Here is a 14,777-nt window from a genome sequence, read left to right on the forward strand (position 1 = left end):
ATGGCTGAGAGTAGGGGCTTTGCAACCCAGCTCTGCCATTTCCCAGCTGTGTGGTCGTGTGCAAGTCTCTCGCCCTCTGTGTGCCCCACCAAGCTCAACTGTGAAAAAAGAGTCCTTCTTGTGACCCCTCTCAGGATAGACAAGTTTTAGGAAAAGTGCTCATGAGGGCCTGGAAGAGGAGGTAATATTCCAGAGGCCCATCTCTGAGTCCCTGACACACTTGGTGGCTCTACTCTTAGTGGCTGGTTCACCCTGGGCGCGGGGGGTGGGTGGGGGCAGAGTGGGGTATAGGAGGGGTTGGGAGGGTGGCACAACATCAGACTCCCTTTCTTGGAGGATTAGACTCTGTGCTACTACCTCTTTCTTGGGCCCTTTTATAGGAGCCTAAGTCAGGAGAGAAGCTGGTGGGGAATAACCCCACTTTCCACCCCTGAATCCTCCTAACCCTCTCTAGAGGCCCAAGGCCCATACTCCTTGGGCTTCCTGCAACCAAGAGCCCTCAATGATCCCACTGATCCCTTGAGCCTCACTGGCAGTTTCAGTGATGCTGCTGGAGGAGGGGCCAAGGAGCCTCTTGAGACCAGAGGCCAGAGGTGCAAGCCTTGCTCCACCCCTAGTCAGCAACACCTTTAGGAATGTTCTGGAATGGTGATTTTTCACTTATCACTCTGCAATCCTCACAGGTAACAGGGAAAAGCCCTAAGACCCAGAAGGGCCTGGGTTGGTGGAGAGAGAGAAGATGGAGCTGCTGGCGGAGGGCCTGAGGTCTCATAGCAGGTGGGGCTACTTTAAGAGGAAAGGTCAGCCTGGGCCAAGAGATGAAATGCAGAGTGGCCTTCAGCTTGGAAACGGGAGGCCCGTGCAGGACTGGTTGCAGGTCAGCATTCTCTGGCCGGTATCTGACCTGACTAGGAAGGCGTCCCTCACAGAGCTGGAAGCGCCTCAAATGCCATCTATTTGTGGCCTGGACCCTGAGGGCTGGCAGGAGACATGTGACCTCAGGGATGGAGTATTTTTGGTCGTGGGGGTGGGGCCTGCGTGGTGAGCCCAGCACCATGCTGCTCTGGGACAGGCAGCTCAGACGCCCAGCTCCACTGCCCTGGCTGGCCACAGGGGCCCAGGTATGACATCGTTGGTTTCTCAACCCCCCCCCCAGAAGTCCTAAAGTCAGACAGCCCCAGAGGGGCTTCCCCAAGGGCCAGCAAGGAGGGTAAATTTCAGAGGTCAGGAAGCCACAGTGCTCTGGTCTCAAGGCATCTTCATCTCAACTCTGGCCTGGCCAGAGGGACCTCCCACCTCCCTGGGTGTGGTGGTAACTGACCAAAGGCCAAAGAGCACTTCCTGTAGGAGGCTGAGACATTAGGGGCTCTCCAGAAGTTAGGGTCACCTTTGTTCCCTGAGCTGAGGCAGAAGGAGGGAGCTCTGCCAACTGGGCAGGTCTAGGTCAGGGGCACAGGCTTTGAGGATGGCCCTAATGGTCCACTGGGACTTAGGAGGCTTGTTTCTGTTCTGAGACCTCTTGGCTAGGCAGGGGGCAGAACCGGGCGCTCCCTGATGACCCTGGGTGGGCTCTGGCCAGCACTAGTGTGACCTTGATGATCTCAGTGGATGCCCAGAAGCCTGTCCCAGCCAAGGCTGGTGGAAGGTCATCACCAGAGACTGGTCACCTGATGGACACTGTGGCCCCTCCTCCATGGCCAGCTGCCACCTGAGGCATCCTGGGACAGACCAGGGCTGACCATCATTCAGGTGAGTGACCAGTGCTGAGACTCCCAGTGAGTGACCCTTGAAGTGGGCTTAGCTGTGTGAAGTTTACTTTGGTCCCTGCAACTCCCGAGGAAGTTTGAAGAAGCGGAGCTGACCCGGTGGGATAGAAAATGCTCAAAGACCACTTCTGCAGACAAAAATTCACCCACAAGGAATCCTATGTTCTCAGTGTACTTCACTAATCTAAGCCTTCTGTGATTCTGGAATGTAATGATACATCGCCACAAGGTTATCCCGGGGGGTGAGTATGGACCGTGGGAGCTGCAGGTTTCTAATCTGGAGGAGGCTCAGCTTGGGAGCAGCTCAGCTTCCCTCAGGATTCCCTGTTTTGCTTTCCTTCAGAACGCAGATGGAGTGCTGGGCCCTAAGCCAAGGAGGTAGGGGCCCCCCACGAGTGTATGCTGGTCGGTGCCTGGGACCTGCATCCACGAAGACCCCGCCTGGCCTGGTGCTCTGCTGATCTGAGATGGAAAACTTCCAGTACAGCATTCAGCTGAGTGACCAGGATTGGGCTGAGTTTTCAGCCACAGCTGAGGAGTGTGGCCTCCTCCAGGCCAGCTTGGCATCTGGGGATGAACTCTTGTCCAGTGACATTGACCAAGGGGACAGGAGTGGCAGCAGTCCCCTTGGGCCTCCACCCCTTCTCGAAGGACAGCCGGGCTCTCAGGGGAGGGGCTGGCCCAGCTTCAAGAAGGAGGACAAGGCAGCCACCCGGCCACTGGTCAGCAGGTCTTGGCATGAACCTGGCTTGGCCCTGGGGGCCGATCAGCAGATGCCCAGCACGTCCACACTGTCAGAAGCTTTGCTGTCCCTCGGATCTGATGCCGCCCCTCCAGGCCAGAGCTCGTCCCTTCTAGGGCCAGTGTCTTCCAGAGACAAGATGCAGAAGCTTCTGCAGGGGCCGGCCTCCCAGGGCCCTGCCCCTAGTCCCTCTGGCGAGCCTCCTCAGAGCTCTGAGTCTCCCGGCTGCAGCAGTGCTCCCCAGAAGCCCCCTGGTAGCCCAGGAGCCCTACCATGCAGCCCGAGCCGAAAGAAGAGGCGCTCTGCTGGAGCCAAGGGAGGCAGGTGCTTGAGCACCCCAGACTCTGCTCCCACCCAGCTGGGTTCCCTGCTGCTTGCTGATGTCAAGCCCAAGGAGGATCTTGGCCTGGCTGGGTCCAGGGGGAAGGGTCTCTCGGCTGAGACAGCAGAGCAGACAGCAGGAACCGGGCAGGATGAACTGGGTCCAGACTCTGCAGGAGCCCCTGCACAGGTGACCAGGCAAGGAACAGATCTGGATCTGTCTACACCTGTCCCTACGACCGAACAAGGTACAGACCTACTCAGAATGACCCCTACAGCTAAGCTACATACCATGTCCACACCTCCCCAGGAGACTCATGCAGATATCTCAATGGCTAAGTCAGATGTGGCTCTGTCTACACATGCCTCCAAGCTTCAACCTGACACGCCTCTGTCTACACCTACCTCCAAATCTAGACTGGACATGGATCTGCCTATGCTAGGCCCAGTGGTTAAGCTGGAGGTGGATTCATCTACACTTGCTTCGCCTCACCTTGTTTCCAAGGCCCAACCTGATGTGGGTGTGTCTACACCCACTCCCATTCCCCAGGCTGGGCCAGACGAGGTGAAAGTGGAGGTTGCCCCAGTGGCCAAGTTGTGTTTGAGCCCTGTTGTGTCTCCAGGAGGACCCCAAGAGAAGCCCAGAGAGGAGGAGGCTTCAGCAGGTACCCCTGGACATCACTCAGGGGAGCCCCCACTAGGCCCTGTCCAAGCACCCAAGAAGAAGAAAGTACGATTTTCCATGGCTGTGCCCAGTCCTGAGGAGCCAGGTTCAGGGGACACCTCACCACCTTCACCAGCCACAGCCCAGCCCTCATCCCCCAGGACCACAGTGGGGGCCCGAGGGGGGCCTGGAGCCTGGGACGCCATGGCTGTGGGGCCCCGGTCTCCGCAGCCTCGGATCCTCAAACACCTGCCTCCCCCTTCGCCCTCTGCTTCAGTGGGGTCCAGGCCCAAGAACAGCTTTGCAGTGACCCTCCCGGAAGCCTATGAGTTCTTGTTCTGTGACACTATTGAGGAGGAGGATGAACAGGCTGAGGAGGAGGCAGAAGCTGGCCAGGCCTTGGCTGAAGTACAGTGGCCAGACACGTGTGAGTTCTTCTTCCAGGACTGCCAAGCCCAGAGGTCCAGGCCCCAGGGGAGCCACTCTGTGGCCCAGCCCCCACCAGCAGAGCCTGTGCCTGCCCCTCCCCCTGGAGACCCTGTGCCCATCTCCATCCCCGAGGCCTATGAACACTTCCTTGGAGAGGACTCGTCAGGGGGCCGGCTGGAGCTGGCTGCCTTTCTCCAGCGGCCGGCCACCGAGCACGCCAGCTTGGTCCCCTGGGGAGTGGGGCCTGGCACCCTACCAGAGCCCAGCCCAGCCACAGCAGAGCAGCTCAGTCTGGCAGTCAAGCAAGCAGGTGCGTGTCGCGTGGGCCCCATGGGCTGTCCAGGGCCTGGGAACATACTGTCCAGGGAGTTCAGCCAGGAGGGCCGTTGGGGAGAGGCAGGCTAGGACCCCGAGTCATGAGCCGGGGGAGGGGGCTTGGGGATGATCTGGGAAGGATGGACTAGCCTACGTCGGGCAGACTAGGCCAGACGCTGCAGCCACTCAGGGATTTGTGCCCACATGGACCATCATTCTGTGTTCAGGCCCAGATGAAAGCAGAGCCCTGGTCTCTAGCCTCTAGCGTGGTAGACACAGGGACAGCTTCCACTCAGGCCTTGCTGCTGGCCAGGTCAGACACAGTCCCCCTGGAAGATATTATACAAACCAGGAAAAGGTACCCCAGAGGCAACTCGCTCAAATCAGCTTGACCCAACCCTGCCACACGCTATTCTGTGTCTTGGGACGGAGGTGTCCTAGGGAAGATGTGACTTAGACAGCATGTCTAGGATACAGGGGTCTGAGTGGAGCGGCCAGAGCACAGAGCATGCTTTTCTCTCCTAGGGGAACCCCGAGATCTTCTCACCTCATTCACCTTCAGCCAGAATGACATGTGCTTGGTGTTTGTAGCCTTTGCTACCTGGGCTGTGAGAACATCAGATCTCCACACCCCAGATGCCTGGAAAACAGGTTTGGGGGCCCTGAGGGAGGAGCGGGCTGGTGCCCAGCCCAGGGGGGCCAGTGGTTCCAGCCTCACCTGCTGGGCCAGCAGGGATGAGGGGTGCATGAAGAGGCAGATGTCCCTCTGACCCTGCTCCTCTCATTGCTGACCCACTCTTCACCTGGCTGGCCTGCTCTCACCCTTTGAGGGCCAGGCCATATGCAGGAAGGGTGGTGACCAGGCCAGAATGGAGCTGGCACTTACAAAGCTTTGTGTTTCTCTTGCAGTCTTGTTGGCCAACATCGGTACCATCTCTGCTATCCACTACTTCCGCCGGCAGGTGGGGCAGGTTCGCCGCAGCCGCAGCCGCAGCCGCAGCCGCAGCCCCAGCCCCAGCTCTTAGAACATAGTAGGCTCCGTCCAGGAAAACACAGGACAAAGAAATGGCCACAGGTGCTGAGGACGAGATGCTGCCCTCAGGTCTTGCCCTTTGACCCCTGTGTTCTATGGCATCTAGGAAGGAGCCAGTGTCCTTGGTCCTGCTCCCTTGGATTCCACCCAAAGTTCTAGCCAGAAGCTAAGGTGAAGGCTATGCTCCACATGTGGAAGGAAGGAGATTCCCAAAGGCTGGGTGGGTAGGTGCTAAGCAAGGAGCTGGTCAGTAAAGTGTCCAGATTAGCTAATAAAAACATAGGGTGCCAATGAAACTAGAATTTCAAACATGCAGTATTTGAGATGTATTTGTACTAAATTATGTGTGGTTTATCTGAAATCAAACTTAACTGGGTGCCCTAAATTTTATTGGGTCATTTAGTTAGGGGGCAGAGGCAGGATAGGGCGTTGGAACTAGAAGGTATCAGAGAAGCAGCAAGGCCAGCTGGAAATCTGGGCAGGGGACAAGAGTGAGGAGACTGAATGGCCTTCGGGCTTGGAGGGGGGTGTCCCAGGGACTCTGCCCTGTTGACAAATGGGCTGGGGTAGTGAAAGCCTCTAAGGCCTCCTTGGCTCCTGCCTAAGACAGTGAACAGGTAGGGTGGCCCCAGTGGCCCCTGCAGGGTGGGGGTCTATAGGGCAGAAGCTGGAGCCCCTCCTCTGGGGAACCCCAGATGAGGTGCAGCAACAGAAATATGGTGGTATCAGATAAAGGGATTGGACATTTGGGATTGTCCCAGGGCTTTGAGGAGATGGGGCAAGAAGGTGGGTGGGAGGATGGTGGTAGCAGAGCAGTGGAGGCCACCAGGCTGGGTGCCGGGTGAGCATGTGTACAGGGCCCCCAGGATGGGGGACGCCTGACTGCTGAGAGGAAAATGCATGGACACACAGCACAAATAAAATCTTCTCTTTCTTTCTTGTTCGGTCTCTTGTCAGTTTCTCCAACCAGACTCAGCCCACCGACACTCACCCTGAATACCCTTCTGTCTCGGTCATGTCTCAGGCTTTGCTGACCACCTGCCCTTGTGCTCTCTGACCCTCACTAACTTGACTGTTCAGCCCTCTGACCTTCACACCTGCACCGTTCTCCCCCCGCCAGGTAAAGCCAGCATCTAGTGGCCTCCTTCAGTCCTTTCCTGGAGGAAAGGTGGAAGTCTGGTCTGATGTGGGTACAGCCCTGTCGCCAGGCCATCTTCAGTATGAGGCTGTCCCCTGGCCTCTCCAGAGCCCAGGGAAACTCATAGTTCTGGAGACCCCTTCACCCTGCTGGGATCAGACACTGACTCAGCATTGAATGGCAGTCGTATTGGATGCCGGCCAGCCTGTAGCCCTACAAAGAAAGAGCCAGGCTCTGTGCTCTGCTGTAGACCCCCACTCCAGGATCCATGCTGGCAGGTGGTTCTGAGAACCAGCTGCCCAGAGGCCATCAGATCCACTGGATGAGCCCCCCTCCAGCCTCAGGTTCTCCTCGGGGCCACCGCTGGTGGGAGAGAGATGAAGCTTTGTCCAAGATGTTGTCATAGCTTGTGGGGGGATGGCCACCTGGTGGGGAGGACAGAGATGCATGTGTCTTCAAGGAAGCAGCACCCAGAGCTCCCCTCAGAAAGAGGCAAGGGCCCTCACTCACCTGAGGGAGGCAGCGGGGGGTCGGGTGAGACGTCCCTCTGAGGGGAGACCTGAGAACCCCAACCACGAGTCTGAGAGCTGAGCCCTGGGGGAGGAGACTTGAAGACCAGCCCATGAATCTGGCAGATCCCAGCCCTACATTTTCCTCCTGGTTGTACATTGTCCATTCCTGCCTCCATCCCCCCCTGCACTGCCTCCTGTCCTTGGTCTCAGCTGGCCTTGTCTTCCTGTTTGCATCTCTCCTGCTCCCCCAGGGTCACTGAGGCCCAACACTATTTCCCACCCACCCACAGAACCTCTTGCCCGGCAGGGGCAGAGGCGGCTACTCACATGCTGAGGGGAGCCCAGGTGTGGTGGCCTCCGGCCCTTGACGGAGCCTCGGTGCCTCTGGGAGGCTCTAGGCTGTGGGGCTCCCTTCTTGGAGAGCAAGTGGGGACCGGAGGGTCCGGAGTTGGAGTCGGAGACGGGCACGGACACAGAGATGGAGGGGAATGGGCTCGAGGACTCAGGTCCTAGTGAGCTCTGCACTGCGCTGAGGAACTGCCAGGAAATGGGTGCTGACCTGAGGTCCTGAACCGGAACCTCCATGGAACTGAAGGACCCTTGCCCCCAGAATCCTGACCTGAGCAGACTTCAGGCTGTGGACACATCCAGCCCTTTCTGTCACCCACAGGGAACTGACCTCATCCAGGCCCTGGACGTCTGTGATCTTGTGCTGGGAGTTAGCAGGTGGTGTGTAGGGATCAGCATAGAGTGGGGAGTGTGGGGTCCTCATAGGGTCGTCTGGGGCCTCAGGGTGGTCCTCTAGGCTCTGCTTGCTCAGCTGCAGGCAAGAGACACAAGAGACAAGTTTCCTGGAGCTGGAGGTGGCCTGAGTCCTCCCTTCTCTATGGAAGAAGGCCCCTAGGTGGCTCCAGGACCTGAGAGATGGAGGCCCGGGTGGGGGCTGGAGGGAGAACTGGGTCAGTGTGCTGGGCTCACCTTGGTCAGGTCCAAGTACAATGAAGTGGCCAGGCTGCGTCCCTCACCCCGGGCCTTGCTCCTGGGTGACCGGCTGCTGCTGCTCCGTCTCAGCTCTGCCCTCTGCCTGCTGATGCCGGTGCAGCCAGGGTTGGCCTGGTTCTGTGGGGACCAAAAACCTTCCTTCTAGAAGCTTCCCTAGGGCCCTGGCCCACTCAATACTCTGAGGCTGCACAAAGTTCCCTCCAGGTTCTGCTTGCGATAGAGTGCCATGGGACCCAGTTTCCCTAACACAAACTGTCCTCATGACCCCCTACCCTTTCCTTCTGCTGATTCCTCCCCACCCCCAGGTACTCACAGGTATAAGCTGGGCAGGGCAGCCTGCTGTGGATGTCACTGAGGACTCAGGGAGAGAGTGGCTGGTGTGGGTGGAGGGGGGTGCTGGGCACCCCGAGTCCCAGCTGGTTCGTCCATCTGAGGAGAGTGAGCCCCGGCCGCCACCCATGGCCTGGACAGCAGGGGGCAGGGAGCAGGGAGGTGAGACATCAGAGAGCGGGGCCTACCCTTCTGCCCAGGATGTGAGATAGGGGGGCAGCCTCTCCCCCTGTTGATGCCTCACCTGTGTAGACACCCGCAGCCCCGGGAAGCGCTCAGGGCCCAGCAGTAGGGGGACTCCATCCCTGTGGGAGATAGTCTGCAGGCAGAGCAGCCAGTGGCTGTAGTCCTCGTAGCTGGCGCACACCACTCGGATAGTGTTGATGAAGCGGCCTAGGACACAGACACTGTGAGGGGCCTGGCAAGCAGAAAGCTCCCTGCACGGCCTCACTAAAGAGCTGGCTCATGCCCTCCCTCCCAGGCTGGGCCTCTGCCCACCTTCAATCAGGAAAGAGCGGATCTGCTTCTCCTTCTCTTCCAGGTTGATGTGGATGGCGCTGAGTGGGAGTTCCGCCTGTGCCAGGCAGTGATGAAAGATGGAGCCTTAGCCTGGGCCCATACTTCTGTCTCACCCTCCAGAGCTGGACTGGGCCCTCAGATGGCAGGCAGAGGGCAAGGCAGGGCTAAGGCTGACATCCCCGAGGGAGGCCAGGGCTCCCTGTCTGTCCTGAGGGATCCCTTTACCCCTGGACTCTGGGTGGGGCCTTCATCAGCCAATGGCAGGCACAAGTGGAGGCTTCACTCCAGCCCCAGAGGACTCTCATAAACATACATGCATACACACACACACACACACACACACGCCCGTGCATGCACACACCCCTCAGGCACCAGGAAAATGTCCACTCAAAAGTATAGGCCCCTCTCAGGGATACTGGGGCCCAGCACAAGAGTACCTCCCAGGAGTGGTTCTGCCCCCATGCCACCTCCCCACATGATAGTCCTGCTGGTGGTGGTGGACCCTTTAGGATGATAATGGGTGCTGAAGCACAGACCCTTCCTTGGCCACATCACAGCTGAGACCAGACTGACCAGGACAGCAGGCTGGGGGTGGGGGTGGGGCCAGCAAACTCTGTCCCAACAGGCCCCGAAATACAGGTTCCTCCTAAGCCGCTGCCCTCTCCCACCCCCACACACAGGGCGTCTCCCTGGGGTGGGTCCACAGTGGGGAGGGACCCACCTTAAAGCAAAGGCCATCTGTTTCTTCGGAAAAGATAGCCAGAGATGTTGGGTACAGGACCAGGAGCCGGTCCCATTGCTCCTGTGAAGGGGTCAAAGGGCAGAATGGGGCCTCAACCAACCAGTGTGTGTGAGGGCCTGACCCCACTTGCCTCCTAAACTCCTCCCCATTTTCTGTGCCCTCCCCCATGTCTTCCCACCTACCCTGTGCCCCCATCTCCTCCCACCCCTGGGTACTGCCCCACTCCCACCTGGCCACGCACCTGTGAGGGCAGATGCTGCAGCTTGACCCTCGAGGCACAGATGGCACTGCCCACCATTTGATGCCCTGATTCCATCCGTAGCTGGGTCAGACTGTGCTGCAGAGTCCAGGGCAGCTCATCCTCAGGGGCACCCTGGAGAAGGGGGATCAGGGGCAGGCAGAGGGTGTTGGCACAGGGGAGATAGGAAAAGGGCATGGGGGTTCCCAGCACTGACCTGAGGGGGTGCCAAGTGGCAGCGCTGCAACCCTCCCACGAGGGCTATCTGCTTTTCCAGGTGGAACAGCCAGCGGCCTAGCTCAGTCTGGCTGGGGCAGAGCACATGAAGGGGAGCAGGCAGCGGGCCTGGGGGTAGAGGGGTGGAGTGGGCTGGGGCCAGCAGCCCACAGGAAAGGCCCCACCCAAGGGCTCTGTGCGCACCCTGGGGGCCAGGACCAACAGCCACTAACAGGGCCACATTCACAGCTCTGGAGGTCTCCTGCCCGCTGCCCTGCACCCCACCCAGCTTGGTAAATGCTCATGCACCCACTGGAGGAAAAGCCTGGATCCCTCAGTGCATGCAGGGTCCCTCCAGTGTTCTGAAGCCCAGCCAGAGTCCAAAGTCACTGAGCAGCCCTCACGCCCCCCACACACCTGTGATCTGGAAGGCATGCTCTCTGGACCCCTCAAGCGGGCAGACACTCAGCTCCATCAGTGGTAACAGCCCCTGCCAGAGCACATGCGGGGAGGGGAGGGCTGGGGGACCCCTAGTGGGACTTGGATACCCACCTCCCAGGAGGCTGCTCTCTCCCTCTACCCCTAGCCTCCTCCTTTTGCCTATTTCCCCTCACCTGGAAGGTGAGTCCTTTGGAACCATGGGCCTGGAAGTGGAGGTAGGAGGGGAACAACTCCAGGTAGCAGTCGCTGACGTCCTGGGGGAGAGTAGGGCTGCCGGTCTGAGGGGCTGGGGGGCGGGGGGCAGGCCCCAGGCTGGTACCCGAGCACCCCCCACTTGGCCCAGCCTGGCCCCACCTGGCTATGTTGGAATCGTAGCTGGACCTTGGCGTAGTGTATAACCTTGCCCAGATTCCTCACAGGTACCCTCCGCCGCCCCTTCTTGAACACAGTCAGGAATGGCTGTTCCAGGTTTTCTCGCGGGCTCTCCAGGCCCCGGATGTCCTGTGGGGAGCAGAGCTCAGGGGAGGGGGCCTGAGCTGGGCCGGCTGCCCCACCCATACATATAGCCACAGTTCTATGACCCAAAGGTTAGGAACATACACACAGCATCATTCGTAGCTACGGCAGCCTCATACACGCTCCCAGCCTCTAATGTGGAGATAGTGGCAGCCTATACGCGTGAGCTCACTGTCTGTTAGTCATAAAACTGCACAGTCTAGAGCAGAGATGGTGAAGCCTGAACTCAACGGACATTCAACTCTTATTTTTGATATTTCCTAACTTGTAATACCTTCTTTTTGATTACTCAGCCTCCCAAGACTTGTGGGTCAGAGGATGTCTGAGGGGTGTCTGAGGGGTGTCTGAGGGAGACAATGCTCCAAACTCTCCCATGCCTCTCAGGTTGGCTATAAGTGTTTAACACCTGGGTCTCTGGGGGTGGGGGGCAATTTCCATGTAAACACTCCCACCAGGACCCATTTAAAGCTACCAGGACCAGCTATCAGCTCTCGAGCACCGTGCTGACTGCATTAGCACACGGCAGCAGGCCCCTCATCTTACCCATGGAGAAGGCCAAAGTCCCAGCAATGGCCCAAGGGGTCCTCTCGGATCTGCCCCTTCCCTACTCATTTTCTCATATCAGCCATAGGTGCCTTGGGACCTTTGTACTGGCTATTCCCTCTGACCAGACCACTCAGCCTAACTCTCTTCTCACCCATCAGGACACTGCTCACAACCCACCTTCTCCATGAGGACCTGTCTGAGTAACCTAACATTCCAGCCTTCCTGACCCCTCTGCATACCTTTCCTCCTTTATCTTTCTCAAGACTCACCACATCTGGCTTCTCATATCTTTTACTTATCACCTGGTTCTGTCATGGAGATGGGAACACCAAGAGAACAGGGCCTTCGTCTATCTTGCCCACTGGCGTACCCCCAGAGGTAGGCTGGGTCTGGGATGCGCTGGGGGTTCAATGCTTGCCTGCTGAGGGGAGGGACTATTGGTGCCTACAAACATGTAGCCAATCCTGGCACTCAAAAGATCCTCTCTAATCAGGGACTCGATCATCAGACGGGAAGTCAGACGGGGATGGGTGATGACCTGACACCCTAGCTGGAAGAGCTGAGGTCTAGGGGCTCAGGGGTGAGTTGGGGAGGGGCCATGCTCCATTTGGGTGCTGGCAGGGGCTGCTTTGAGGGCTGTTGAGCCCTGGCCAAGCTAAGCTGCCCCTTGGGCAAGCCCAGGAATGTGAGACCTTCCTGTCTCTGGGTGGGGCCTCCTGTACCCACACCCAGTGTGGCAAACAAGTCAGGGATGAGACCCACGAAAAATAGGCCATGGAGCAGGAAGGGCCATGAGGCTGTCCCTATGGCCCAGGCTCAGCCTTAGGGCCCAGGGAGGAGGCAGCTAGGAGCCTTGGCAATGCTAGTTCATTTGTATACGCAGAACCCACCACAGGGCAGGGCCTAAGAAGTGGCTTCTCCCCCAGCCCCACCTCCCAGCTTCCAATGTGCCTGGTCCCCTCTTCTGGTACTATGTTTGTGCCAGAGAGGACCACCAGGGCCACAACATCTCATGTGATTCCACCCGGTTTACACGATATGTCCTGGGCTTGGACAGAGAGAGTTGGGGTCTGAGATGCAGTCACATGGAGGGATCCCACTGCAGCCCAGCCAGACCCTGGACAGAAGTGCCCTGTCTACTTCTCTGAGGCAGCATACTTCCTCAAGCCAGCCCTTGCCTGCAGGGAGCCCTGGGACCTCAGCGGGCAGGAAAGGAGTCAAGCCTGGGCTTCCCAGCCTGATGGAAACAAGTTGGAAAGGTGGGCTCTGCAGGCTGCTTGGCCTCAAAGAAACAGTGTGAGGATGAGAGTGCAGGGTGGGAGCCCTGGCCCAGAGTGACAAATGTTCCTCCTTCTCTGGCTTGAGGTTAGATATTGGTATATCATTTCCCTCACATTCTAGGGCTTCTGCACATAGCAGAACCTCACCCCAACCCAATGCTCTCCAGGTTAGGGAAAAGGGATGGGTGTCCCTCTCCTCTTAGCTGACCCTCAGCCTCTCAGGAGCTGGGCAGGGTGAGAGGAAGCAGCATTCAGCTCAGAGGTGGCCTAGCATGTGGGAGCCATGTCCTTGCTGTGTGGCTTTTGTAGAGGGCAGGGGGAGGGGGAGACAGTGGGCTCCTTACAGTGGAATGAGGCAGTGGTGGAGGCCCAGACACCCCGGGGGGACAAACCAAGGCCTGGAGCGGGTGAGAGTCTGGCTCACTGTTCACCTGAAGCCCCTTACTGAGTGATGGCAGCAGGTAGAGGTTCACAGCCACACTATCAACACAACAGCCATCCCCACACAGCAACACGGATATAAGTGCTTGGTCCATCTCAAATGTGCCTGGACATGCAGGCAGACACCCGGGTACGGCTATGAGTGGAAAGCCTGGCCATGGTGCCCCCTCCAGCGTAGCACAGGGCTCCTGCAGGCCCCGCCTGTGGCCCGCCCCTGCTGGGTGCTCCTCACCCCACTGACTCAGTGTGTCTCAGTTTCGCTCTCTGCTCAGACTTTCGGCCAGATGAGCTCCCCAGGGCGGGGCAGTGTCTACTTCCTCACTTCATTCTGGATCGGATTCCCCCCAGCCAGGCTGGGTGAAGATAGGACAGGTACACACAATCACACAGAGACCACCGCCACCGCACCCCTGTGAGCTGGGACACGCCCACCCGCCTGCTCACCGTCCCAGGGATGTAGTAGAAGATCTTGTCAGCAGTGGCGTCCTGGTCAGGACCGGCCTCGATGCCAAACAGGCCAGCCAGCTTCCTTGTGCCATCCTCTCTGGGGACAAGGGAAGGGGGGGGGCTCACAGCCTGGCCCCCAAGGCAGACTGAAGGACGTCCCGTGACCTAGTGACGGAGGCTGCGCCCCGCCCTCCCCTCACCTATTTCCCTTCAGCGAAGGCTTTCTGGAGAAGGAAGCCCGGAGCCTCCTAGGGGCCTGAGGGACGCAGTGGCTGTTTCCCATGGGTGGCGGTGGCAGCGGGCCCAAGTGGAGCAGGTCGCCGGGTCTGGGTCCCTCTGTACTGAGCTTCTGGTCCTGCCTCCCAGGCGGAGCTCTAGAAGTCCTGCCCTTTCCCTAAGGGCTGGACGGGGGTGGAGCCTTCCTGGGAGGGACCTGGCCCTTACCTGGGCCCAAGCCTTTCAGTTCAGACCTGGGTCCTGCACACATGCAGGCCAGGCTGGAGTCAGGGTGCGGCGTTAGGGGGAAATCTTCTCCCCTGGTCCAGCCAAGAGCACCCATCTCAGTCTCCAATCTGTGTGGGAGGAGCCTCAAAGTCCAGGTTTGGAAGTAGTTGGCCTGCCTGTACTCAGGCTGGAATTGCCTGGGGCTGGAGCTCCATGAGTCCAGGGATCCCTCCCCCTAATACCACCCCTCCCCACGGAGAACACACATCCTGTTTCCACCTAAATGCCACAGGCTGAGTCACCACTGACTGTAAGGAGGTGTGTGCTTGCTCTCAGCTGCTGAAATAGAAGTTTGCAACTTTGGGGAAGGGGAAGCCAGGACCCTCCCCCAACCTATCCAGCTTCAGCCCAAACCTCACCCCAGGCCAAAGTCCAAGGAGGCCACAAATGTCCCGGGTGCACTCAGAACCATCATGGTGAAGCAGGGATAGTACTGTGCACATACCCTGCTCTCCAGAGCCCGGAATGAGATGGGACCACGAGGGCCTCTCAGGACCAGGGTAACAGCAAATCACATTCCTGGCTGGGTGCTCGTCCACAACATCACAGCCCTGACCCACCCGGACATGATGATGCTGCCTCAAAGCCCCCAGATGCCAAAGCAGAGCCTCAGCCCAGCTGCACACTTGTCTCCA

General features: G+C 58.8%; 2 protein-coding genes across 10 annotated transcripts; one reads left to right on the forward strand and one right to left on the reverse strand.

Moving 5' to 3' along the window:
* Positions 1–877: 877 nt before the first annotated feature.
* On the forward strand, positions 878–6,210 carry PERM1 (PPARGC1 and ESRR induced regulator, muscle 1). 8 transcript variants are annotated; one of them, XM_077891768.1, is made up of 5 exons: positions 878–1,749; positions 1,843–2,008; positions 2,085–4,232; positions 4,763–4,888; positions 5,147–6,210. In XM_077891768.1, the coding sequence occupies exons 3-5, from the start codon at positions 2,234–2,236 to the stop codon at positions 5,260–5,262; spliced, it is 2,241 nt and encodes a 746-aa protein (XP_077747894.1). In that variant the 5' UTR covers positions 878–1,749; positions 1,843–2,008; positions 2,085–2,233; the 3' UTR covers positions 5,263–6,210. The 8 variants fall into 8 exon arrangements, with proteins under 8 accessions (XP_077747894.1, XP_077747895.1, XP_077747896.1 ...); XM_077891769.1 differs by having other exon boundaries at positions 878–1,121; positions 1,515–2,008; XM_077891770.1 differs by having other exon boundaries at positions 878–1,121; positions 1,580–2,008.
* On the reverse strand, positions 6,189–14,693 carry PLEKHN1 (pleckstrin homology domain containing N1). 2 transcript variants are annotated; one of them, XM_077891779.1, is made up of 16 exons: positions 13,839–14,693; positions 13,636–13,735; positions 10,763–10,909; positions 10,582–10,662; positions 10,385–10,457; positions 9,969–10,096; positions 9,755–9,886; positions 9,493–9,573; positions 8,751–8,826; positions 8,497–8,645; positions 8,236–8,385; positions 7,899–8,039; positions 7,600–7,740; positions 7,248–7,457; positions 6,919–6,967; positions 6,189–6,833 (listed from the first exon to the last, which is right to left on the reverse strand). In XM_077891779.1, the coding sequence occupies exons 1-16, from the start codon at positions 13,919–13,921 to the stop codon at positions 6,718–6,720; spliced, it is 1,857 nt and encodes a 618-aa protein (XP_077747905.1). In that variant the 5' UTR covers positions 13,922–14,693; the 3' UTR covers positions 6,189–6,717. The 2 variants fall into 2 exon arrangements, with proteins under 2 accessions (XP_077747905.1, XP_077747904.1); XM_077891778.1 differs by having other exon boundaries at positions 6,919–7,015.
* Positions 14,694–14,777: the final 84 nt, after the last annotated feature.

Source organism: Canis aureus, chromosome 3 (assembly GCF_053574225.1).
Source record: "Canis aureus isolate CA01 chromosome 3, VMU_Caureus_v.1.0, whole genome shotgun sequence".
Classification (NCBI taxonomy): Eukaryota; Metazoa; Chordata; class Mammalia; order Carnivora; family Canidae; genus Canis; species Canis aureus.